This window comes from Sprattus sprattus, assembly GCF_963457725.1.
Source record: "Sprattus sprattus genome assembly, chromosome: 19".
In the NCBI taxonomy this organism is placed as follows: domain Eukaryota; kingdom Metazoa; phylum Chordata; class Actinopteri; order Clupeiformes; family Clupeidae; genus Sprattus; species Sprattus sprattus.
Window position 1 is genome coordinate 13,187,267 of NC_137917.1, and position 26,025 is coordinate 13,213,291.

At 45.6% G+C, this 26,025-nt stretch overlaps 1 protein-coding gene across 1 annotated transcript in view; it reads right to left on the reverse strand.

Moving 5' to 3' along the window:
• Positions 1 to 26,025, reverse strand: part of ascc3 (activating signal cointegrator 1 complex subunit 3) — a 170,428-nt gene that overhangs the window by 104,500 nt on the left and 39,903 nt on the right. Inside the window, exons 6-9 of the mRNA XM_080857663.1 lie at positions 23,621 to 23,810; positions 20,064 to 20,199; positions 17,429 to 17,554; positions 1 to 201 (exon numbers count right to left, since the gene is read on the reverse strand). The exon at positions 1 to 201 is cut by the window's left edge and continues 3 nt beyond it. Of these exons, the coding sequence (XP_080713789.1) occupies positions 1 to 201; positions 17,429 to 17,554; positions 20,064 to 20,199; positions 23,621 to 23,810 (653 nt within the window). The remainder of the gene's footprint in view (positions 202 to 17,428; positions 17,555 to 20,063; positions 20,200 to 23,620; positions 23,811 to 26,025) is intronic.

The window sequence follows — 26,025 nt, forward strand, 5'->3', positions numbered from 1 at the left end:
GAACTGGTCCTTGCGGATGACGCCCCCTGGCTGAAGGTTTTGACGGATCTCGTGTAGTACGGTCAGCATGGCGATGTTGGTCTTGCCCGCACCAGTAGGGGCACAGATTAGCAGGTTCTCATTGGTGTTGTAGGCCGTCTCGAAGACGATGGACTGGATGCGGTTCAGGCGCTCCATGCCCTTAAACACCAGCTGACCAATCTGAGAGCGAGAGAGAGAGAAAGAGAGAGAGAGAGGGAAAGGACGTGTGAGGAGATGAGAGGTTAAGAGACCAAGATTATAGCAGGTGCAGCATTGCATAACAACATGCTTAAAACAAGCATATTACATACTTATAACATATTTATGACATAAATTCCCAACTATTACACAAATTCCACATACTCCTGCCAGATGCCCCATTAAGTTACGTATTAGCAATTTTATCAGCATAGATAGAAGTCCTTTGGCAGATCTGTGCAGGCTAATGTATCTTAAATGCTATTCTCCTGAAGTATTCCATCACATGAAGAGCTCCATCAACTCAAAGCACACACTAACTCAAGGCCAATCAGCATCAGTCCAAAAACCGGCCCCGCTTCACAGCCAGACGAGACTTAAAAGCTGCCTCTCTGCTGACAGCCAATCCTGAGGTGTGCTACGCAGGGGCCTTCTGCACTGCCTTTTTACAGATCAAAGCCCCATTCTTCAAGCCTCCAGCCGGGCTGAGCCAGGACCGCAGCGGGCCAACAGGCACATTAGACCAAACTGGTCGTGCCCAGCGCCAGCCAAGAGCTAATCAAGCTCTCATCTGACAAGGCCCCGGGAGCAGCTCAGGCGAGAGAGAGCCCAGGCTGGTGACACGGAACAGGCTGGCAGGGGCCGAGGCCCAATCAAGACATCACGCGGAATGAATGGGTGGGGATGCAAATACGGCTTTGCTCGCTACTACTGTAAGCTGAGAGAGGAGGAGAGAAGGAGAGGAAGAAACAAACAATGGGGGAAGGAAAAAAGATAGAAAAAGAAAGTCCGACAGAAGAGGGTGATAAAGGGAAAAAGAGCGAGAGAGAGAGCGAGAGAGAATTAAGTAAGAGAGAGGTGGAAAGAGAGCGAGAGAGAGAGAGAGAGGTGTCATCTGCTGTCAATCAATCTCACGATGCCCAGCGCTGCCGTGACAACAGACTGGGGGTGACAGCGTGTCGTCTCCCTGGGAATTCTGATAAGGAATGAAAGGGCCTGTGTGCAATTCTGAGGTGGTGCACTTATCAACAGTGACTGTGCGTGCGTGCGTGTGTGCGTGCGTGTGTGCGTGCGTGCGTGCGTGCGTGCGTGCGTGCGTGCGTGCGTGCGTGCGTGCGTGCATGCGTGCGTGCGGTGTCTTTTCCTCAGAACTCACTACAACCATTAACCTCTCTGAGCACAGGCACCTCTGCTGAAAATCCCAAAGAGCCCTCAAGGTGTAATGAAGAAGCTGTGTACGTATGCACAACCGAGGAGGGAAAACAGAGGGTTGACACCATGGAGAGGAGACACTAATAAAACAACCCACTTTTCTCTCTGATCAAAGTTTGCCTACAGCACAGACAGGCAGTATCATTTATTCAGAGATTCATTAAAAATATGTCATCGTACTCCTCTCTTCCATTTCGCTACGGCACTCATAAAAAAGAAATAATTAAGAAGGGGTGGAGCGTATGTGTGTGTGTGTGTGTGTGTGTGTGTGTGTGTGTGTGTGTGTGTGTGTGTGTGTGTCACTGTAAAGTCAGACTGCTCTGGAGTCATCCGGGGGTCAAACAGGAGCTGGCTCAGAACGGAAGAGGTTATTAATGCATCAAAGAGCAACTTTATTAGGGCCCACTTAAGGCAGGGAGGCAGGCTGAAGGACGCGCTGCCAGGATGGGCAGGGCAGCTCTTAACGAGCAGGTAAAGAGCCTAGACAGACAGCCTCTCAGCACCCCTTTCCCACACAACCAGCTCCAGACCTGGTGCCTGATCTGGAACCAGTTCTTTGTGTAATGGTAGTCAAAGAGCCGGCTCTCGGCCAGGAAAACTACTTACAGAGCGGCTCCAGCTCTCTCCTGGTGAAGAACCAGTGAAGAATCAGGGAGGGGGGTTACTCATTTCTTGCATCTTTGTGACGAATGCATATTAATATCATGAACGCAAAACTGATTGCTAGCTGGTTAGCTACCTAGCTGTTGGTCAGCTAGCATTGCAGTCTAGCATTGGCAACATTGATGCTGATGATGAGAGTGATAAATTAGTAGCTATGCTTGCCTGGGTAATGCTAGCTAGCCATCAATGTTACATTGTAAACAAGACGATAGAGGGAGGGAAAGAGAGAGAAAGAAAGAGAGAGGGAGAGAGAGAGAGAGGTCAATCGGCAATGTGGCCTGAGTGTTTGCATGTACAAACACCAGCGTGAGAAGCTTGTAAGTGAAAAAATAAGCCAATAAAAACTGAACTTTCTATTCCTTTGCAACTACCACCAACACATTCACACACAAAATAGTCCTCCCCCACACCCCCCCCCCCCCCCATCTCTTTTTGTTCCATTATTGTTCCACTACCACTTTCGTTGTCCTGTGCCCAAAAGATAAAATGACAATAAAAAACTATAATCCAGGAGAGCATGTAGGGCCACGCCATGCGATGTGTCTCCTCTAAGAGGCCTGCACTTAAAGGCTCATCTCCAGCGGCACTCTTCCACTGAGTACCAGAGACCTTCTTAGTGCTTCGAGGACGGCAGGAGCCACAAGAGAGCCTGAGACCGAGCCCGGCAACGTCTCACTTCCCTGTTTAGCGATGTCGACCACCCTGTTTCTGTGGATTACAGATTAAGTCGGTTTTCACGTTTCCTGTTGTCTACTTTCTTGTTCTTTTCAAAGGATCCTTTCTTTTCAAAGCACAGACATTTCAGCGGTAGTGATCAATTCAGAGCAGTGGCTGTGGAATTTTCACACACCTGCCTTTCCGAGGACTGTGTTTTCTTTAATGGGCATGTTGACAACAACAGAAGCAGGAACTAAGCATATTCCTTACGCAGGAAGAGAGAGAGAGAGAGAGAGAGAGAGAGAAGAAAAAATACAGGAGAGGGACGAGTGAGGAGACAGTGAGCAGGTGATAGTGACTGAAAGAGTGAGAGAGACAGAGAGCAGTGAGAAGATGGATAGAGTCAGAAAAGTGAGGAGAGAATGAGCAAGTGAATAAGTGATAGCAAGTGAAAGATAGTGACTGAGTGAGTGAGAGAGAGAGAGAGAGAGAGAGAGAGAGAGAGAGAGAGAGAGAGAGAGAGGAAGAGAGAGGAAGGGAGAGACGACTGAGCAAGAGAGCAATCACAGATGAGAGATCAGGCGATAAGAGTATCTCTGTCCAGCCAACCACTCATGTGCCCCTCTTCGTGGTCCTGAAAGCATTCAAACTTATAAATATTCATGTCACAATTAGCCAGGAAACCCCTCCCCTCCATCTCCAGTAAATCTGTGTCACTGTGCTACTTTTAAGCGGTGACTGGCACTTTTGATTTATCGACTTTGTCTGTTGCTAACGAAGCGCCACTGTCCCCAGCTCTCTTGAACATGCACACGTATGCAAATGTATGCAAATGCACACCTGACCCATTGTTCACCTTCAGCTAATGCATTGAGGTAGTAAATATGAAGTTGCCACCATTTAATGATCTCAGAACAAGAACCCCACCCCAACGACCAACACCACCCCCACACACACACGCACCCACCTACATGCACACAAACAGCACCACACACACACACACACACACACACACACACACACACACACACACACACACACACACACACACACACATGCTTACACTTGAGCACACACACACACACGCACACACTGTTCTCTTTAAGCCTGCAACATCTCCCTGGTGAATTTTATGCAAATGTATGCACTGGGCGTCCAGTGGATGGGGCCGGCTGCTGTAGGAGCTCACGCTAACACAGAGGGGTCATGTTCCCCCCAGGTGATCCATCTGCCGTGGCTAACGCTCAGAGATGGGGCCATCCAACCAGCTCACTGCCAGGCCTGCCACATGCACACACCCACGTGCACATTGACATACACACACGCAGGCACGCACACGTACAGTCATACACACACAATTAGACCAAAACACTCTCCCACACAAGCACACACACACACCAGCACAAACACACATGTGTGAAGTCCTAATATAATCATGTACACAGACTCACTTGAAACCATACAGACACACACACACACACACACACACACACACACACACACACACACACACACACATGCGTGCACACACACACACACACACACACACACACACACACACACAGACACACACACACACACACACACACACACGGATACAGAGTTATACAAAAGAGCTATCTACCAAACACACACACAGCAGGACCATCCCATCCTGCCATACCTACTATGACACAATGCCACAAGCTACAACAACAGCTACACACTACTTCAATCCGGTAATAAATCATATGGTCAAGATGGCGGGATGTTCTGGCGTCTGTGTTTTCCTCACTGGCCACCAGTCTCCTGAGCTGGGCTTTAAGGCTTTCAAGCCTGACTGGGGGAGGACGTGAACGGAGACTCATATCCGCTTGCTTCTCAAATTTGTTCAGCTTCTGGGCTTAGAAAACACATCTAACATTGCAACAGCAGGCACCAATCCAACTCAATTACAGCAACGCGAGGAGAAAATCATTTCAATCCACGTGTTAGCAGAGAGCTTACCTCCGCTAAAAGGATACATGTTTTTTTTTTTTCTTTCTTTACAGCATCAAAACGCAAAACCAAATACAGGCAAATTGACTTAAGTTAAATATCTGCCTACATTAAGCAGCTTGAGTCCTGGTTCATACCTTGAGGGTCTTTCCCAATCTACCTCCGACTTTACTTTAAACGCTCAGATTCACTGGTGTCTAATCCATATCTGTCTGCATACCAAACCTCAAATCACCCGTGCTGGTGGCTTAAATCCTCCCAGTCACTTTAGGAGAAGTCTGTAAAAGGTGGCTTTTAAACTCTCTTCTTTCACAGCTCTACTGCTGAAAGTGCCAAAAAAAAGTTTTCCAAAGCAAAGTTTTCCACAACAGGCAGGCACCATCAACCCGAACAAATCAGGGCCCAAGATAAACAAGCCAATTAAAAGTAATTAAGAACCAGGAGATGGCAGTCGACAGCAGAGACGAGGAGCTTGTGCTGCGGAGCCGAGGGAGCGTGAAGACTGAACCGCCTGATCCCAGAGCAGACTGAACTGCCTGAACCCAGAGCAGACTGAACTGCCTGAACCCAGAGCAGACTGAACCGCCTGATCCCAGAGCAAACTGAACCTGAGGACAGATCACCACCAACAGCACAGAGTGTGCAGCACCAGCAGCAGAAGGAGGAACACAAGCAGTCATAGCAGTAGTAGCAACTGCAGTTAGCAGAAGCCCCAGTAGTAACAGTAGTAGTAGCAGCACCAGCAGCAGCAGTACTAGTAGTAGTAATAGCAGAAACCGTAGTAGCAATAACGGTAACTGTAGTAGTAGTATGATGAAGTGTTGGTTTTAGTAGTAACCGAAGTAGCAATAACAGTAGTAGTAACTGGAGTACTAGTAGTAACCTTAGTAGCAATAACAGTAGTAGTAAATGTAGTAGTAGTAGTAGTAACCTTAGTAGTAATTACAGTAGTAATAACAGTAGTAGTAACGGAAGTAGTAGCGTCAGTATTAGCAGCAACAGTAATAGCAGTAAAAGTAGTAGTAATAGCAGCAGCAGTAGCAGTAGCTGTATAGCAACAGTAGTAGCAGTAACATTAGTAGTGATAGCAGCAGCAGTAGTAGTAATAGTAGTAGCAGCCGGCCTGTGTTTATCGTATGTATGTGTGTGTGTGTGTGTGTTTGTGTAGGCTTGTGTGTGTTTGTGGGTGTTTGTGTGCATGGGTGTTTGTAGGTGGGAGCTTGTGTGTGTGTCTGTATGTGTGTGTAGGTGCACTGAATGAATATGCCAAATGATGGCTTGCTATGTCTGGTGTGCGATGCATGGTTGCATTTGACTGTCGAATGTTTACGTGTGTGTATGTGTGTGTTTGTGTGTGTGTATGTGTGTGTGGTTGAGTGTGTATGTGTGTGTGTGTTTGAGTGTTTATGTGTGTGTTTGTCTGTGTATACACACACACACAGGAGAATAAGCAGCCTGGGTTCCACTCAGTCCAGAGAAGCCCCCCGCGTGACGGCGATGGAAGCTGACAGACTAATTAACGGAGCGTCCGTACAGCCTGCGGCCATATGGGCAGACTGGGGATGCTGGGAGTACGGCAGCCATCCACCAGTGGCTTTAAACACACTAATTGGACCCGGCTAGATCCCAGTAATGCTTCTAGAGCAAACAACCAAACAGCCGGCCGGCCGATGCTCTGCCCATACGCCTCCCCGACCCAGTCCCGCCGCAGGAACCAGTGGACACACACACACACACACACACACACACACACACACACAACTATGTGCCATCACTGAGTGCGTGACTGACTGTGTGTGTGTTTTTCTAGGTCTGAGGAAGTGTTGTGTACAGTGAGATGTTTGTGTGTGTGTGTATGTGTGATCAAGATACAGCTGGTATACATGGTGCATATTTGTGTATGTGGGTGTGTATGTCTGAGTATGTATTGGTGTAGTGTGTGTGTGTGTGTGTGTGTGTGTGTGTGTGTGTGTCTGTGTGTTCTGTGTGTGTGTGTCTGTGTAAGTCTGAGCATGTGTTAATCTTGTGTGTGTGTTTACATGTTTGTGTGTATGTGTGTGTGTGTGTGTGTGTGTGTGTGTGTGTGTGTGTGTATGTTTGTGCGGTTGTATGTGTGTGTGTGTGTGTGTGTGTGTGTATGTTTGTGCGGTTGTGTGTATGTGTGTGTGTGTGTTTGTGCGGTTGTGTGTATGTGTGTGTGTATGTTTGTGCGGTTGTGTGCATATTTATGTACGTTCATGTTGGTTCACAACATGGGACTGTTTTGCATGTGGTTATCAATTTGAGTGTGTGTGTGTGTGTGTGTGTGTGTGTGTGTGTGTGTGTGTGTGTGTGTGTGTGTGTGTGTGTGTGTGTGTGTGTGTGTGTGTGTGTGTGTTTGTGTCTCCTTATGTATGCATGTACCTGTGTGTGCTGGTGCGCACGTTGGCGTTAAGCTACTTCAGTAATTAAATTCTATGCGTGGCTAGCAGAAAGCTAAAAGATATAACTGTTGTTGTTTGTGCGCTATCCTTTTAATTACTTTCTGGTTCCATTTCATTTCGTCTCAATTGACAGCTTGATCAAGTTTTAATTGCTAGTTTCCCCCAAACGGCTTATCAGCCAGCACCAAGCCACCCTATACAAAATGACCTGGCCAGAAGGCACACACACACATTAGCACACACACAGAAGCATAAACACACACACAGTAGCACAAACACACAAACACACACAGTAGCACACAGACAGTAGCACACACACAGTAACACACACACACACACACACACACACACACACACACACACACACACACACACACACACACACACACACACACACACACACACACACACACACAGACACACACACACAAGTTTCTGATGGCCTAAGAGATGCAGATGCTGCAAACAGGAGGCCCATTCATTTCCCTTCGGCAAAACTGCAGGAAGCGAGAGATAGAGAGAGGGGTGGGGGAGGGATGGAGAGAGACAGGGGAAGAGAAAGATAAATAGAGGGGGACTGAGGGAGAGAATGATAGAAAACTAGGAAAGAGAGAACGAGAAGATGATGAGAAGAGGGAAAGGGAGAGAGAGAGATACAAAAATAGATTGAGAGAGACAGAGAAGCAGAGAGAGGGAGAAACAGACTGAGCAAGAGAGGGAGGGAGAGAGAGAGGGAGAGATAGACAGATAGGGAGAGAAAGAGAGCAATACAGAGAGAGAGGGAGAGATAGACAGAGAGGAGAGAGAGAGAGAGAGAGAGAGCGAGAGAGAGAGGTGTAATCCATCACCGCATCCTCAGGCACCTTTCCAGGCAGCCTCTGGGATCCCACACAAGCATCTTCAACGCCACGGCAACAACTCTGCATCCCCCATCCGCTTCCACCCTATTGGCCGTTTACATTTTAACCCTGCCCCCTCCTCCCCCAGGGCCCTCCTCCATCCCCACAGGGGGCTCCATCACCTCCACCTGCCGCAAACTCCATGGTGCCCTTGAGACGGACCGAGGCACAGGGCCCAAGTGTCTTCTCACTGAGGGTGTGTGCGTGTGTGTGTGTGTGTGTGTGTGTGTGTGTGTGTGTGTGTGTGTGTGTGTGTGTGTGTGTGTGTGTGTGTGTGTGTGTGTGTGTGTGTTGTGTGTGTGTGTGTTGTGTGTGTGGGTTGATAGGGCCAGCATTGGCTACGCTCAGGTAATTAATGGCTTTCCTTTCCAGGTGAGCACCTGCTTCGCAAGTTTGAACAAACATGCCATATGTGTTTGTGTGAGCATGTGTGCGTGCCTGAAAAAGAGGGAGTTAGTGTGTGTATGAGTGAGAATGTGAAGGTGTGTGTGTGTGTGTGGTGGGGGGAAGGGAAGAATATTTGACATGAACAGGGTGGGTACCATTATTGGGAAATGCAATGGGGCAGAATAAATTACAGGAGCATCCGTGCTTGCTTGCCTGCAGCAGAATAAGCCCAAAGTCATGCCTGCGCTAGCAGAGCTGATGGAGAATCAGCCCTAGCAGCGGCAGTGAGGGGTGGTGGGGTGGAGAGACCACGAACATGCTCTGATGCAGCAGCTGCTCCAACAGCAGCAGGTAGCAGCAGACTGCGCTGAACTGCAGCAGCAAGAGGGTCTGCGTTATCCAGAAATGAGATGAGACCGTGTTAGTTCAAAAGCAGCAGAACTCATGGGGAGAGAAAGCCTATGAAATATAAACTACTCTTATTCTAGACCTGAGAGAGAGAGAGAGAGAGGGAGAGAGAGAGACAGAGAGAGAGAAAGAGAGAGAGAGATCACTGAACAAACCTTTTAACAACAGTGAGCCAGTATGTAAGTTTACTTTGAAAGAGTTGTGTTTAGTAGTTGGGAGAGGAGAAGAGAGAAGAAAGGAAGGGACAGGAGAGGAGACGAGCTGAAAAATAAGGAGAGGAGAGGAAATGAAAAGAGAGGACGCAGGAGAAGAGAGGAGACGTGAGAAAGGGAGAGGGGGAGGAGAGGCTAAGAGAGAAAGGGAGAGGGGGAGGAGAGGCTAAGAGAGAAAGGGAGAGGAGAGGAGAAGAGAGAAAGGAAGTAGAGGAGAGGAGAAGAAGGGAGGGGAGAGGAGAGCTTGGCAGTTCCAAAGTCAGCTGGAGGGGGCAGAGCAGAGTCTTGTCTGGCACTGAGAGGGTGATATATTCAAGGTGGTAGTTTGTGGAGCATTTTACTCCAAAGTCTATCAGCATGAAGAGTGTGAGAGAGAGAGAGAGACAGAGAGAGAGAGAGCGAACGAGTGAAGGAGAGAGGTGAGACGAGAGAAGCAGCTTCCCACATCTACTTATTCACAGGAATTAGGAGGGCTTTTACCAGAGTGACGACAGCTCCCAACGCCGGTGCTCGTGATTCATTAGTTAAAAGGGCTGCCTAATAAATTCTCCACTTTTAATGTTTCACAGCGCTATTAAAGGCACGCCGAGACGCCGAGTCCCTGCAGCCCATTAGGCCTTTCAATAAATGACAATCATCCCATGCTCCAAAAAACAGAAGCAGAGGCCTTTCTGCCGCGCCGCCACTCACGGCACTCCTAATAGCACGTAAAGACTTATTAGCCGCCCGGCAATGCTGTTTTTATAAGAGCAGGGCACTTTGTCGCAGAGTTGCTCCAGTTTTACTTAATGAAAGCTGCTGCTGCTGCTTCTATGGCCTCCGCCTGGGCTTATTTGTGGCGCTCGGGTTGAGGAAGTCCGACATCAATCTAGATCAGTCACTCGCAGCTTCAGAGGGGAGGGAAGTGTTCAGCGCTATGGGGACGGTATGCTTGATGCATGCTTGTTGTCTGCAAGTCCTGGCTGGGATAATGATTGGTGATTTGAGCTTCAATTTTTGAGCTGCTGTGTTTGTGAAATTTGCAGGTCAATTCTAGCAACACACACATACAAGGAAACGTATGTCTATGTAGAGAAATGGAACGGAGAGGAAGAGCTCATTGATTCTGGAGGATGAACACACACACACACACACACACACACACACACACACACACACACACACACACACACACACACACACACACACACACACACACACACACACACACACAATTTCATTGGTTTAATTAATTGTTTCCTGGGTTGACAGAAGGAAGGAAAAATAACATGAGGAGGAAAATAGGCCCTGAGGGACGTATAATTCTCTCCCATGACCATTTCTCCTCTTAAAGACGAGACAGGAGAGAGCACAGAGCGACAGGCAGATGATAGGCACTCCAATGTATTCCACTTTCCTCCAACAGGGTCTCATACAGAATGGTGTGTCTAATACAACCTGTACCACCAGGCATATGACGCTCTTCCACTTCAGAAATACATCTGGAGTCGGCCCTCTTGTTGGGGAGAGAGTGGATAGACAAGGACAAGGCTCCAGCTTTTAGTTGTGATGAGAAGAGACATCCTCACGTCCACCGCTCCTCCTGCCCCCCCCCCCCCCCCCCCCCCCACCCCCATCCTACCCACCCCCGGGGTCATCACTGGGTGACACAGATGACCGTCGCCTCCATGGCAACATAATCAAGGCCTTCCGACCGAATTTGTTTTTGCTCTGCTTCATTTCCTTTGTTTACAGTTCATCCCAAAGGTGATGAGCAGGACAGAGAGAGAGAAAATGAAGTGTGTGTGTGTGTGTCTGTGTGTCTGTGTGTCTGTGTGTGTGTGTGTGTGTGTGTTCGGTGTGTGTCTGTGTTTGTGTGTGTGTGTCTGTATGTGTGTGTGTGTGTGTGTGTGTGTGTGTGTGTGTGTGTTCGGTGTGTGTCTGTGTTTGTGTGTGTGTGTGTGTGTGTGTGTGTGTGTGTGTGTGTGTGTGTGTGTGTGTGTGTGTGCGCGCCACAGAGGACAAACAAGCAGGTAAAAGGAGAGAAAGAGGAGACAACAATGGTTACAAAATGGTGTGTGTGTTTGGAGAGGGAGAAAAAGAAAGAGAAAAAGACAGACAGACAAACAAAGACAGGGGGAGAGAGTGTGTGCGCGTGACAGAGACACCAGGGAAGGGGGAAAAGAAAATAGAGACTTAGAATGAGAGAGAGAGAGGGTTACAGATGGAAACACACAGAGGGACACACAGGTTGTGCTCCATTAGGGTACTTTCTGTGGCATGGCTCCGCAGTCCTTACCTGTTCCAGAGCATTTTAGAGTTATTTTGGTTTCTTTGATGCCAGTGGCAACCCCTTAAAGCCGCTGCTTCAAACCACATCTACTCGTCCGGCGCGGTGTGTGTGCCACCCGTGCACAATAAGACAGGCACTCAGGCGGCTAAAAGCCTGGAGAATGAGCCAAGGGGAGGGGAGGCCAGGAGGAGGGCATCGCTGTGGTCTGCTAGACAGATGGTGACACAGAGTGGTGGTGGAAGACTAGACTGAGCAATGATTTCAGGAGCGGCCATGAGCCAAAACGATAACAAAAGACGTCATACTGAACCCACTCCTCAGTGCCTACAGCACTTTCTCTCATACAGCGCACTGGTTCTGGTACCATTTGGTCGTCTCATACAGCGCAGTGGTTCTGGCACTATTTGGTCTTCCAAAGGAATCTTTGAGATCATTTGGTATCACACTAGATAGTGTTCTGGGCAGCTGCGTAGGGGCAATTATGAAACAGAGCTGAGGATGCCAAAAGCCAATTAGTCTTCACGGAGTAATGATGTGTTTGAATACTGTCCAATGCTGTCCAGCATCATCATCATCAACACTTGTGATTGAGTAACCCAGAGAGAAGAAACCATACTAAAGTAGATAGACACTTAACACCCAAGAGCACACGGCCGAGGAGCAACTCTGCCTAGCAGCTCTCCCCGTTTGGCCACTGTGAGGCCTCCTCTCTGGAGGCAGACTGTGTGTGTGTGTGTGTGTGTGTGTGTGTGTGTGACAAAGCGTGCCCACAAACCTCAAGACTCCTTCAGGCCCAGTCACCAGGCAGCGAGCCACACCGCGACGCAACGGAGACTGAGGCATTACCAATCGATTCACCGCGTGCATGGCCACCACAAATCCATCTGTCACATAAGCAGGAGTAGGAGCGTAGCACAGCGAGCTGGGCTGGCCATGAGCATCGTGTCGCCTGACCCGTGTCTGCACATCTGTCACCCTGACTGATTAATGTACGTGGAGGAGGGGAATACGGGACAAGGGCACAAGATCAGAAAGGTGATGATGACGGTGGAGTCTTGGACTGGAGAAGGAACTTCAGAAGCCATGGGATGACGAGAACAGACGAAGAAATTTCGAAGATGGAGGACATCTCCAAAGAAGAAGAAGGAGAAAAGCAGGAGGCATAAACTAGAGATGCATTCGGACCGTAAGAAAAAGTGAATAAAACAATATGTGATTGTGGTTCAATCACACAACACGGATGGGATAGGTGCTCCCAGTTTGAAAACGCTGCAAATATGGCCTAAGGGAAACACTGCCTGTCTGAGACTAAAATCTTTTACTTATTTAACTTTACTTAAAGTCTTTTGAGTGTTGATGTTTAAAGCCAATATTCAGTGTAACAGAAAGCTGGCTTCATTACGATTAGGTGACAAAGTAAGTCGGGGGAAAATTCCGCTTTAGAATCTGTGCTTGGCAGCACATCAGTGGTCAGATCAGTTATCAGGGTACTAAAAGGGCATTTTTCCCTGATTTTAAGTTAATCTGTTTGTGAGCCCGAAGGGTTAAAACCCTCATAACAATAATATGGTTAGGCAACATAGAAATCACAAGACATACAGTACTGTGCAAAAGTTTTAGGCAGGTGTGAAAAAATGCTATGAACTAAGAATGCTTCGAAAAATGTAAACGATAAATGTTTATTTTTTATCCATTTACATGGTAAGACTGAGCACAGCAACAAGACACAACGTAGTTATACTGCATCAGCAGGGTCTCTCCCAGACAAAGATTTCAAAGCAGACAGGGGTTTCAAAATGTGCAGTTCAAGCTCTTTTGAAGAAGACGTTGAGGATCGTAGACGCAGTGGTCAGCCAAGGAAACTTAATGCAGCTGATGAAAAACACATCAAGCTTACTTACCTTCGAAATCGGAAGATTTCAAGCAGTGGCATCAGCTCAGAACTGGCAGAAACCAGTGGTACCCAGGTACAGACATTTACTGTCCGGGGAAGTCTGGCCAGAAGTGGTCTTCATGGAAGAGTTGTAGCCAAAAAGCTCTACCCCGACAAGGAAACAAGGCCAAGTGACTGAACTAAGCACGAAAACATAGAAACTGGGGTGCAGAAACATGGCAGAAGGTGCTCTGGACTGATAAGTCAAAATTAGAAATATTTGGCTGTAGAAGAAGACAGTTTGTTCGCCGAAGGGCTGGAGAGAGGTACAATAATGAGAGTCTGCAGGCAACAGTGAAGCATGGTAGAGGTTCCTTTCCAGTTTGGGGCTGCATTTCTGCAAGTGGAGTTGGAAATTTGGTCAGGATGATTGGAGTCTTCAATGCTGAGAAATACAGGCAGATACTAATCCATCATGCAATACCATCAGGGAGGCGTATGATTGGCACCAAATGTATTCTGCAGCAGGAACATAACCCCAAACATACAGCCAATGTCATTAACAACTATCTTCAGCTTTAAGAAGAACAGAAAGTCCTGCAAGTGATGGGATGACCCCCACAGTGCCCTGATCTCTACATCATCGAGTCTGTCTGGGTTTACATGAAGAGACAGAAGAATTTTAAGAAGTCTACATCCACAGAAGATCTGTGGTTAGTTCTCCAAGATGTTTGGAACAATTTACCAGCCGAGTTCCTTCAAAAACTGTGAGCAAGTGTATCTGGAAAATTGATGCTATTTTGAAGGCAAAGGGTGACACACCAAATTTTGATTTAATTTAGAATTTTCTTCTGTTCCTTCACTGCATTTTGTTCATTTATGAAGAATTGATGAAAATAAACTGTTAACACTTCCATTTTTGATAGCATTCTTAGTTTACAGCATTTTTTCACACCTGCCTAAAACTTTTGCACAGTACTGTACACTTAACACAAATTCAAAAGCAGAGATGCGGACCAATCTTGGTTTTAGAGATAGCTAATCACACGCCTAATCTAAAACAGACAATAAAATCAAAGCAGACTCATGGTCTACTCACAGCTCTCAGAGCCTCCACAGAGACCTAACTAAACTATCACTCTCCTGATAACTTATGCCTGAATACAACATACAACCTCCACAGTGGTTTCAGATTTTAATTGCATCATCATTTTTTTTTACTAAGATTTAAAAAGCATATTTAGCCAAGGCTCTCGGACACGTGCGGTACTGGGCAGCACCTCCGCAGTAAATCCTTGTTGCCATCACTGTCCCTTTTAATTTTCTGAGCACATTATGGGCTCGTAACTCTGTTGACTTTTCTGACATTGCCATTACTGGCCAGCAGAAATACAGCTGCATTCAGGACCAGCGGCTGGTGTCTGGGTCCTGACGTGATGGAATAGCACAACCAAGGACAACAGAGGGAGTCTGTATGTCCACACACCAGTATGACAGAACGGGAATATCGAGAATAGGTTTTATTTGTGCCTCTGTAGTATAGAGCGAAACGGTATGAAAATGCAATATCAAGATTATAGTGACCAAAATTGTCACAGTTAAAAGTATTAACATATTATCAAATGTGAACAATACACAAACTGAAATCATTTAATTCCTTCATTTTATAGTGAAAACTACATAGTTAGCAGCACTATGCACTTTTGTTTGCAGAAACATTAAAATAATAACATGGCTGACACCTTATGTAAACATATGAAAACCATATAAAATGTGCATTTACATTAAAGGTTGCACCATGTGACCATGAGAGAGAACTGCACTTTGTGCATATTGCAGATAAGGAAACAGCAAACAAAAATACATTTCTTCACATTCTATGGTCATCTTGTGTTACAGATTTCGCAGCACTGGTCGTGCCTGACCAGAATTCCTTAGCTTGTTTCGTTCTTAAGTAGCGGGTGGTGGTCACAAAACACTTGAAGTGTTGCCCTCTATCACTGCTGTTTTCTTCCTGCATGTTGGCCAGACAGGGTGACCATCTTCAATCAAGTTTCCCTCAGAACTCTTATCAAAAACAGAATACAACCACACTTCAGACTTAAAGACATGCCCTGCAAACCTTAACTTATCCAGACATTACCCAGTGGGGCTGTATGTGACAACGCAAATGTCCAAATCAGTTGAACTGGACATTAAACTTTACCCTGCCAGCTCCCTAGTACAAATGTCCGATTGAGCCTATTTGTCATTGCCCAGAGAATTCACAAGTGAACGAGTGTGAGTCTTGATAACAGCCATTGAGATACGTTGCTGAATCAAATTATACATACAGTATGTGCAGTCAAAATTATTAAGCTTAAACTTCAATACAATTTATGCACAACCTCCAAGTGATAACTAACTAGCTAGCTAAAATGAGCAGCAACACTTTCTCACGTTTTTTAATGTAATTCAATGCAATTCCACAGAAAAATTGTTGTTCAAGTTTGTTAGCTAGGTAACTAGCTCGTTGGACATATGTCCTTTGTCTATGCTCTCATGTGGCGTCTGTGTGAACTAATGGTAAACTGTGTGAGAACACGCCTGACATGGCCAAAATGGCTACTTCTGACAGCACCCAAACCTGTTCATATGAGAAAACGCTTTTAGAGGGATGAGAACTCTCTGGACCACTGTCACTGCTTTCAGCCATGTTTTTTTATACCTGCGTCTGGTGAACTGTTGCTAACTTTGGTCGATGCTGGACAGTATTTAACATGAGATTTCCAAAGGGCAGATACTGACCACGGTTAAACTGTGCCTACATTTTAAACTGTAATATTAATCGTGTAATTTTACTGTCAAACCGGCAACCATTTCATCACCACTGTAGTATGTTCTAAATCAGCAATGTTTTTTCCTGCAATGAATAAATTACTGGCAGGTCCATTGTAGTTCATGTATGATATATGTTGTTCATATTACTGCAGATTTAATAAATTGCATTAATAAGGCTTAATGAGATTCTAAACTGTGAGTGAATTAAGTGAAAAACACGAAATAATTAAATGTAATGATATTCAAAAATGCCAGGAGTTCTCTCGTGTTAATTTATACCAGTACAAACAAAAACAGAACATAAAAAAGAGTTTTCTAACTAATGGACAATAAGTGCTTTCTATGTCACATTATGTTTAATCCTGCATAAGTGCCCTTTGAGAAATCTGTACACTTATTACAATAACAAAACTATGCTAGGGCTTACCATAATAATAAGCAACCATAGATTGACTAGAAGCACTAAATCAGTCTTCATGGATATATGATTGAGAGCTGAACAACATCTGTGTGTGTGTGTGTGGGGGGGGGGGGGGTCAGTGTACATGAAAGAGTGAATGGGTGAATGAGTGAATGTGAGACGTCTGTGTGTATGTGTGTGTGAGATTGACAGTGTTAGTGAGGGTTTGTATGTGTGTGTGTGCGTTTTTTTGTCTGAAGGTGTTGTATGTGGGACTGAAAGTGTATGTACGTGGGAGTGAGTGTGTATGTACGTGGGAGTGAGTGTGTGTGTGTGTGTGTGTGTGTGATTGACAGTGCTAGTGAGTGTGTGTGTGTGTATGTGTGTGTGCGTGTGTCTTATAGTGTTAGTGTGTGTATGTATGTGGGAGTAAGGAAGGGAGTGAGTGAGTGAGTGACATGTTTCTCTGGTGACAGGCAGACCTGAGTGGGCTTTGTGAGGCTGTCCATTAGCCAGTCAGCCGCTGTCACACTCCACTGAGAGGCAGGAACAGCAATCTAGAGCTCACTATTACAGCAGTGCAATAAGGACCCCGTGTCTCACACACACACACACGCACGCACGCACGCACGCACGCATACGCACACTCTCTCTCACACACACACACACACCTGCACTCTCACACACATTTTTTTTTTGTATTAATAATCATTAATAATTGATTATTCTGACTTTAGCCAAAAGAAAATGTGCAGCTTTGATTTGTAAGTAACTTTGGACATAAGTTTCTGCTAAATACTGTAACTATTTTACTGTAACTCTCTCTCTTTCTCTCTCTCTCTCTCTCTCTCTCTCACTCTCTCTAATGAAGCATTGCTTCAGGCACATTATCACACCATTAAAACCTAAAGGCCATAGATACAAAATATCTGAACTACAACAAACTCTACCTTCTCAGACTTACTGGGGGAACAAATTAACAGACAGGTGCGCGAAACGGCCTTACCTCATCCAGGTCAGAGATGTAGATAGCCTTCTCCTCGAATCCCAAAGGCATGGGCTCGCTGGGTGGGATGGAAACCTCCTCATACAACTTGTTGTTGTCCCGTCGAATCCCCTCAGGAAGCATCAACTGAGGCACAGGGAAAGACAGGCAGTCTGTGTTAGTGGAGAGGAAGACCCATCACTAGAATCAGGCCCACCCAGCTGCCAATCACACTGACAGCATCGGGGGGGCCATAACTGGGCCGAACCACAACCACCAACAACAACACTCACTCATATAGCACACAGACACCAACACCACCCCTCACTCCTGCATCCACACAGACACCAACACCCAACACTCACGCCTACAGACACCATCACCACCCCTCACTCCTGCATCCACACAGACACCATCACCACCCCTAACTCCTGCATCCACACAGACACCAACACCCAACACTCACGCCTACAGACACCATCACCACCCCTCACTCCTGCATCCACACAGACACCAACACCACCCCTCACTCCTGCATCCACACAGACACCATCACCACCCCTCACTCCTGCATCCACACAGACACCAACACCCAACACTCACGCCTACAGACACCAACACCACCCCTCACTCCTACAGCCACACAGACACCAAAACCCACCCTTTTCTACTGCATCCACACAGACAGAAAACACCCAACACTCACTTCTGCATCCACTGGGAACAACCCCTGAGGCCTTTCTGTGTTATCCAGGAGATGAGCCTGACAACATTATGGCAAACTAGGCAATACAATGCAAGATATCCTAGCACGATGATTAACTTGGGAAAGGTTGTGTGTAATATCTGCACACAGACCTAGAAGTTGTTAATAACTCTGAAGTTGTGCTTTAATGCACATCACATTAAGTACAGTTGGACTGTGGATTTTCAGCTTTTTTTCTAAATTGATCGATGCTACAACTCTGGGAGAATAGACATTTGGAAATCCACATCTAGCCTCAAGACACAAAACATGGAGCCTGGGTGCTAATTCAGCTGTTTGTGGGCGTTCACATCGACAGTGTGAAGATTTCGCTATGATCGAAGGTCGGCCTGTGATGCATGTCTCTGTTCAGAAGTGCCAATCCTGGATGAGCCATTAGCTTACTGAGGCTGTGTTTATCTCGTGTGAACAAGTGCATGCCAGAGTGCACAAAACAACAAGACCCAATGTGATGCAATGTGAACTGACTATAATATATTTATCCTGATACTGATTTATATTTGTATGTACTTTAAAACAAAATCCTAAGCTCCTCTCTTTTCTGACCCATTACTGCAGGCTATGTCTGTTTGCCGGTGAGCTGAACTCCAGCCTAAGAGCCCTCTGCACACATGTCAGTGGTGGAGCTGTCGCCAGGCCTGATGAATGGCCTCTTCCGGCCGCCTCCAATTCATAAGTGCAGCACTAAAACAGACAGCACAGACCCCAACGCACTCATTTAGCCCCTTGCATATATGACACCAACATCATCTTTCCCTCATTCACTCACTCTCTCATCTCATCTCACTCACCCACCCACCCACACACCCACACACACACACACGCAAAGACACCCACACACACACACACACATACAGGCATACACACACAGGCGCACTCGCACACATTTGATTCTCCTCACTTATTCCCTGCTCATGCTTCTATCTCCCCCACACACGCACTTGCTCACCGATTTTCCACCTCACTTCTTCTCTTTTGCAATTAACAACACACACACATACATACACACACACACAACACACAAGCACCACACGATGATGTAACACACACACACTGGCACATCACACACACTGACACAACACACACACACTGACACAACACACACACTGACACAACACACACACACACACACACACACTAGCACAACACACACAAGCACACACAAGCTGAACAGCTGCACTCAATGTCGACTTGATCTAACCACCATGCTTTCAGATGAAACACCTGCTTCCCACCGAAAAACACGCATCCATGCAAACACACACACACACACACACACACACACACACACACACACACACACACACACACACACACACACACACGCGCACACACGCGCACACACGCGCACACACACACACGCACACACACACACACATACATACACAAAAAAAGAAGGCACTAATGAGTTTATGCAAATCAGCAGTGAGCCAAACACCAGGCGGAATTAAAATGAAGATATCATAAAAATGGGATTAAAACAAAGGCTTTGGGTAATCTTGTAGTTGATAATGCAGAATTGTGACCCCAAACTGGCGTAACTATGAATAAATAAGGCTCAGGAGGCTGGAGTGGGCTCCTCAAGACCTCCCTCCATCCTCAAGACCTCAACCCCACAGAATACAACATAACTAATACAATTGATCTTTGAATATGGCTCAAATTTATAAAAAAAAATTTATTATACATTAGAAGCGTTTGTGTGTGTGTTCACTCAGACCCCATAAAAACAGATGATCTATGTCCCGTTCATTCTAACGCTACTAAATAGTACTACTTAATAATACCACTACTGAATTCTGCCCCTCTATTGTCTCTGGCAGGTCAATTAAACAGCTCTTTCTGATTGGCTCAGGTCTTGGCACAGGTCTTGAGTGGGTAATGCCTTACCTTGGCTCCTCCCACAAAGGCAGACGTTTTGACTGCCTCTGCGAATGAGTCGTAGACGTTCGGGAAGCGGATCCTCTCAGGCTCGTAGTGTCGGCCGAGCACTGGTGAACGGCGGGCTGTGAGCAGGGCCTGTTCCCTATGGACAACACACACACTAATCATCAGACACTGTACAGACACACACACACAAACACACACACACACACACACACACACACACACACACACACACACACACACACACACACACACACACACACACACACACACACACACACACACACACACACACACACACCAACTATCTGATACCAACACACACACACAGACACACACAAACACTAATCATCAGACACTGAACAGACACACAATCAGACACACAGACTCACCAACTATCTGATACCAGCAAACACACAAACTCACAAACATCAGAACACACACACGCACACACACACAAACACACACACACACACACTCACACACACATACACACACACATACAAAGCCTGCTAAGCAGGGCTGATGTCCTTGGGGAGTGTACTGTGAGTTTTTAGGCGAATCACTGAACAAAACACTGGGCTCTGGTCAGCACTCCGACACGAGAGGCTGCCTAACATCCACTGTGCATGTGGGCAATTTCTACCCAGAGTGCAGATTTGTGCTGCCTTGTCCGCTGACCTCGCGATGAAAGCTCCACATTAAGACACTGGGCTTCGCTGACCTCGCAGTGTGAGGCTTCGCATTAAGACACTGGGCTTCTCGTTTCACCAAGTCAACCGAGCATCGCAGCACAGCGCACCGAGACGATCCATCTGTCCATCAGCCGGTTGCTGCCCTCGTCCTCTCCCATGTAAAAGGCTGGAGCTTGAGCTCTGGGGCTGAACTTGATCCGGGCAGAGTCCTCGCTGAACCGAGGGTGTTCCACCACCACTGCTTCCTTCTGACAAGGGATCAGCAGGGCTATAATCCTATCTGCAACAGGATCCCTCGGGCGCCAGCCAGATCAGATAGAGGGATGGAAAGCTACACTGGAAACCGCAGGCCGTGCTTTGTGCGTGTTTGTTTCTGTGTGTGGGTGTTTGTAAGTTCGTGTGTGTCTGTAAGTGTGTGTGCTGGGTGTTTGTGTGTGTCAGGTGGTGTGTGTGTGTGTTTGTGTTTGTGTTTGGCCGTCAGAGGAGTCGGGCACTCGGTCAGACGGCAAAACATCTCCCTTTAACATGTGTCAGGAGCAATCTCACCCGGGCCTTCCGATAGCACCCAGAGGTGCGACAGTAAAGTCGCTGATCTTGCCAGTGCAGCGGGTAAAAGGAAAGGTAACCGAAAGAAACGGACATGCTTACGGGAGGCCACAAATGACTAAAGCCTCTCTCCTGTCCAGAGGAAGTCAGACCACCCTGAGATAGAGGGAAGGGATGACAGACACAGAGGAAAAGAACGAGCGGGAAGAGAGGAGGCGCAGGGGTGTGTGTGTGAGGAGCAGGGGGGTCTGTGAGGACAGAGTGTCGCCTGCAAAACGTGGCTTCACCTCCCCCTCTAATCTCGCGACTCATGCTCCAGCGAGCTCAGCCGAGCGGCATTCCTTTAATTAAACAGACCACTGCTCTATTTTATCCTGTGAAATTAAACTTTCAAAGAGAAAATCCTCCACCAAAAAAAAAAAAAAAAAAAACATCTTTAGCATTTTTTTTCTTTTATTCCATATCTCCAGTCGAAAGCTGTGATGAAATATTCAGAGCACTGAACAGAGCCTATGAGTTGTATGTGCTCTTCAACAGATTCAGTACAGGACCCTCATCAGATGGCTATAACAGAGACTTCATCAGACAATTTTTAAGTGTGTCAATGCACTATAAATTTACAATGGCTTGACCGATATAACTATACCATTAAGTCAGAATCTATATTAGCTAGCTAACTACTTGCTATAGGTTTGGTAGCATTACTTTGTTTACAAGTAGCAACAGTTGCTTAGAAAAGAAAAGTCAAGCTTTTAATCCACAGTGCCATAGAAGTTGGCTCAATTTGTTGAAGACGGTAAAAATACATGGATTTAATTGAAATCCAAGCCATTTCTATGGGCCTGTTGGGCAGGAAATAGAACCGTGTTCTAAACATTGACTTGACACTCATCAGGCGCTGTCATGTTCTTCGATTTCTCAAGTGCCAGCCTGTACTGCTGTGAGGGAAACACCAAAGGATGCAGGTAGACATCTCCAGGGCCTCCTGGATTATTGATTATCTAACAGGCAGACCACAGTTTGAGCAACTGAGGGGATGTCTGTCTGTACGCTCACCATTCTTCTTCACCCTGTGTACCTCAGACTGCTAAAACAACTCAGACTCCTGTCATCTACAGAATTGTTTCGGGGTGACGCTGCAGTTATTGGGTGTGTCATTTATGGACAGGAGATTGAGGGATACTGGAGGACCACTTTGTGGCGGGGTGTGGGAACCTCCTCTTAAATGTGGTCAAGACAAAGGAGATGGTTGTGGATAATAGGGCCAGGACTAAGCTGAACACCATTTGTCCATCCTGAGGTAAAGGTGGTGGAGGACAACAGATACCTGGCTGCTCACCTTAACAACAGACTGGACTGGAATGGAACACTGAGGCTGTCTACAGGAAGGGACAGAGCGGACTCTACTTCCTGAGGAAGCTTAGGTGCTTCAATGTGTGCAGCAAGATGTTGGTTGTTGAGAGAAGGATGATGCACAAACTGCTCAACATAATTGACGTACTTCGCATCTCCTGCACGCCCTACTGATCCGAGAGTTTCAGTTGAAGGCTCCTTCATCTTATTATACTGTAATAAGGACTGCTACAGAAAGTCATTGCTGCCCACTACAAAAGCAATATAAAATGACTCTCTCTGAGCTGGGAGAGGAGGCTTATCTTTTGAGTGGCAATGCACGATGCGCATTGTACATTTAATTTACATAGAGCTATATCTCAAAATTAGTTAGAACTATTAGCAGTTAGAGCTTAAACTCAATGTTTTCTTTAATTCTATAATTCTATTTTCAATACTGTGCTTTTGCGTACTTCTTCTGTAGTCTGTTATTGTAGAAGTTATGTGTTTTCTGTTTTGTGATTCAGCGTAAGTTAATGTATGTTTTGTGAATCTTTGTAAGTTAATGTGTATTTTGTGATTCTGTGTAAGTTAATGTGTGTTTTGTGATTCTATGGAAGTTAATGTGTGTTTTGTGATTCTATGGAAGTTGTGTAAGTTAATGTGTGTGTTGTGATTTTGTGTAAGTTAATGTATGTTTGGTGATTTATGTGAATTGAGGCTACAACACTGCAAATTCCCTTTGGAAACCAATCAACCAATAACTCAATTAATCCATCCATCAATATATCATTCAACCTACCAATCTATCGAACTGCCTGTTTCTGTAGTGATCAAAGAAAAGAGGTAGACACCGAGGTCAATGTCGTCTGTCTTCCATATAGTCAGTGAGTTATGTGTAACTAACAAGTGTGCAAGTGTATGTGTGCATGAGTGTGTGTGTGTGTGTGTGTGTGTGTGTGTGTGTGTGTATATGTTTGCCTTCACCTTTGAAGCCTCATCTCCTTGGGGTCGAAAGCGAAGCTAGCCTCGGCGTACTCGCCGCCGTCGTCGACGCGTTTCTCCCGCTTCCTCTCGCGCTTCTCCTCGCGTCGGTTCATCTTCATCATCAGCCGCTCCTGCTTCGACTGGACGACAACCTGGCAGCCGTAGGCCGGCCTGCTGCCCTCCGCACCACCTGCTCCACGCCACACCAGAAACACCATAAGCACATCTCTGAGACCAGCCCCACCCACCAAACAGCAGCATTGCAGCACAATGTGGCCTCAGCGCAGCACAACATACGATATGGACTAGTTGGGCATCAGTAAACAGGAGGAAGATCTGGAGGCTGAGAGAGCCAAGGCAGTTATGGAAATGTGTGTGATTTCTTTAAGTCAATTAAACAGAGAGTGGGTTCCTGTAGTTCCTGACTGGTAGGGCTAGGTGCAAACATCACAGTCTAACCTCTGATGAGTGGTTTCCCCATAGTGTATATGGGCCATTCTACCGAATTTGTGTAATATGCAGTCCCTCAACAATAAAAACTATTTACAAAACAATTAGGTATTAAGGCATAAATATTTAGTAAGAAAATGTTATGGTCTATATAAACCCAATGCATTAAATGAGATAGTGATAAGCTAAATATATACAAAATCATCATTTATAGGGTACTTTCTATTGGGAAGTAGCTGTCCCCAACCCTGACATCTAAATTTCAATGCCTTTAAATAACACTTTTCATTTTTTTTTGATTTTTTTCAATGATTTAATTTCAAAGATCTTTATGATTGGGTTGAAACAGAACTTGGAATATTTAGATTTATTGTGGGTTTAATTTTTAAATCAATTAACTATACTCAAAAAATCATGTCCCTAGTTTTCATGTCACTACCGAAACACAAGAGTTTTAGTCCATTGGCTGAGCCTGTGTTTTAGTCACGACCCTGCATTTTTGACCATGCAGTGACACTGCATCCCTGTCCCTCATGGTTGAATGGTAAGTAGCTAAATCCCATAGATTTTATATAAATGTGTTCCAAAGTCTGAAAATCGACGTGTAACCTTAAGAATTGTCACTACCGAAACCCATGTTTTCTTCAATTAAGTAAACCTTTTGGGGTTTCATGCAAAATCTTATGTTTGTATGTGTGTACACCTCTTCAAAGATTTGTTTGCAAGCCGTGTGCTCGCTAGAATTCTTTATTTATGCTTAAAGTTAGCTAGAATTGTCACTACCGAAACAGTCACTACCGAAACGTATGGTAGTGACCAGATGATTTCGGTAGTGACAAAATGAAATGGTAAGTAGTTCAATCCCATAATTTTTAAATAAATGTGTTGTGTGGACTAAAGGGCGGCCCAGAGCACATTTTGGAAGATTTTGGGAGAGAAATGAACATCCATCCAACAGTGCAGTCACTACCGAAACAGTGCAGTCACTACCGAAACAGATAAATTGAACTTGAAAATTTGGTAAAAATTTCATTATTATGGATTTCATTGTGAAAACCTTCAAGAAATATTAAAAATACTCTTCAGAGAAGGGAAGGAAACACAATCTGAACAGGTCAATAATAATACTTTTTTACTATAGTAAATGTGATGTTTCGGTAGTGACAATTTTTGGAAGAGGAAAAACATTCCAACACATTCTGAAAATACAATATAAAAATTGACTGTTCTTTTACTAGATATGTGTTCTTTAGATATGGTACAATATACATATGGACAAAGTTTTGGGAATAAAACATAAAAAAAATCAAAATATTTCCGACGTGACTTTGCACCAATTCGGTAGAATGCCCCATATACACTAATAAAATGCGAAGCTGAATAACAGTAAATGGAAATGACATGAGTACGGTGATAATGGTAATTCAAGGGAGGACAGTAACTTGTAATAAATTACCAAAACAAGACTAGAAGGAAATAAGTGACATTTCAGAACACTCCTTACACACAAATCAAAATGTAAAACTAACTTCTCTATGAATTACAACTGCACACACTGCTCGCACACACACCACTCCAAGTAGTTTGCAAAGCTCTATTGCAAACCAGACAGTGTGCGAAACGTGCAACCCACATTTACACGACATGCGACTTTAAACACACTATTCTTCTGCGTCGACATCCTTATGGTACCCTTCGGTGGCCAATGTCAGACAACGCAGAAGAGGCAATGACCTAAACGACGGTCTGCACACTGACTGACTGACTGACACACACATACTCACTCACACACTAATTTTAGGACAAGCTGAGAATAATTCATCTAAACATATCTGTTATGGACTGGATATAAGGCTTGACATCATAGCTTATTCTAGAAGGAAGGATGACCTATATTACAGTCCTTTGATCCTTTGATTGAGCGAGGAGAGAAAAATCACATATTGAGGCTTGAG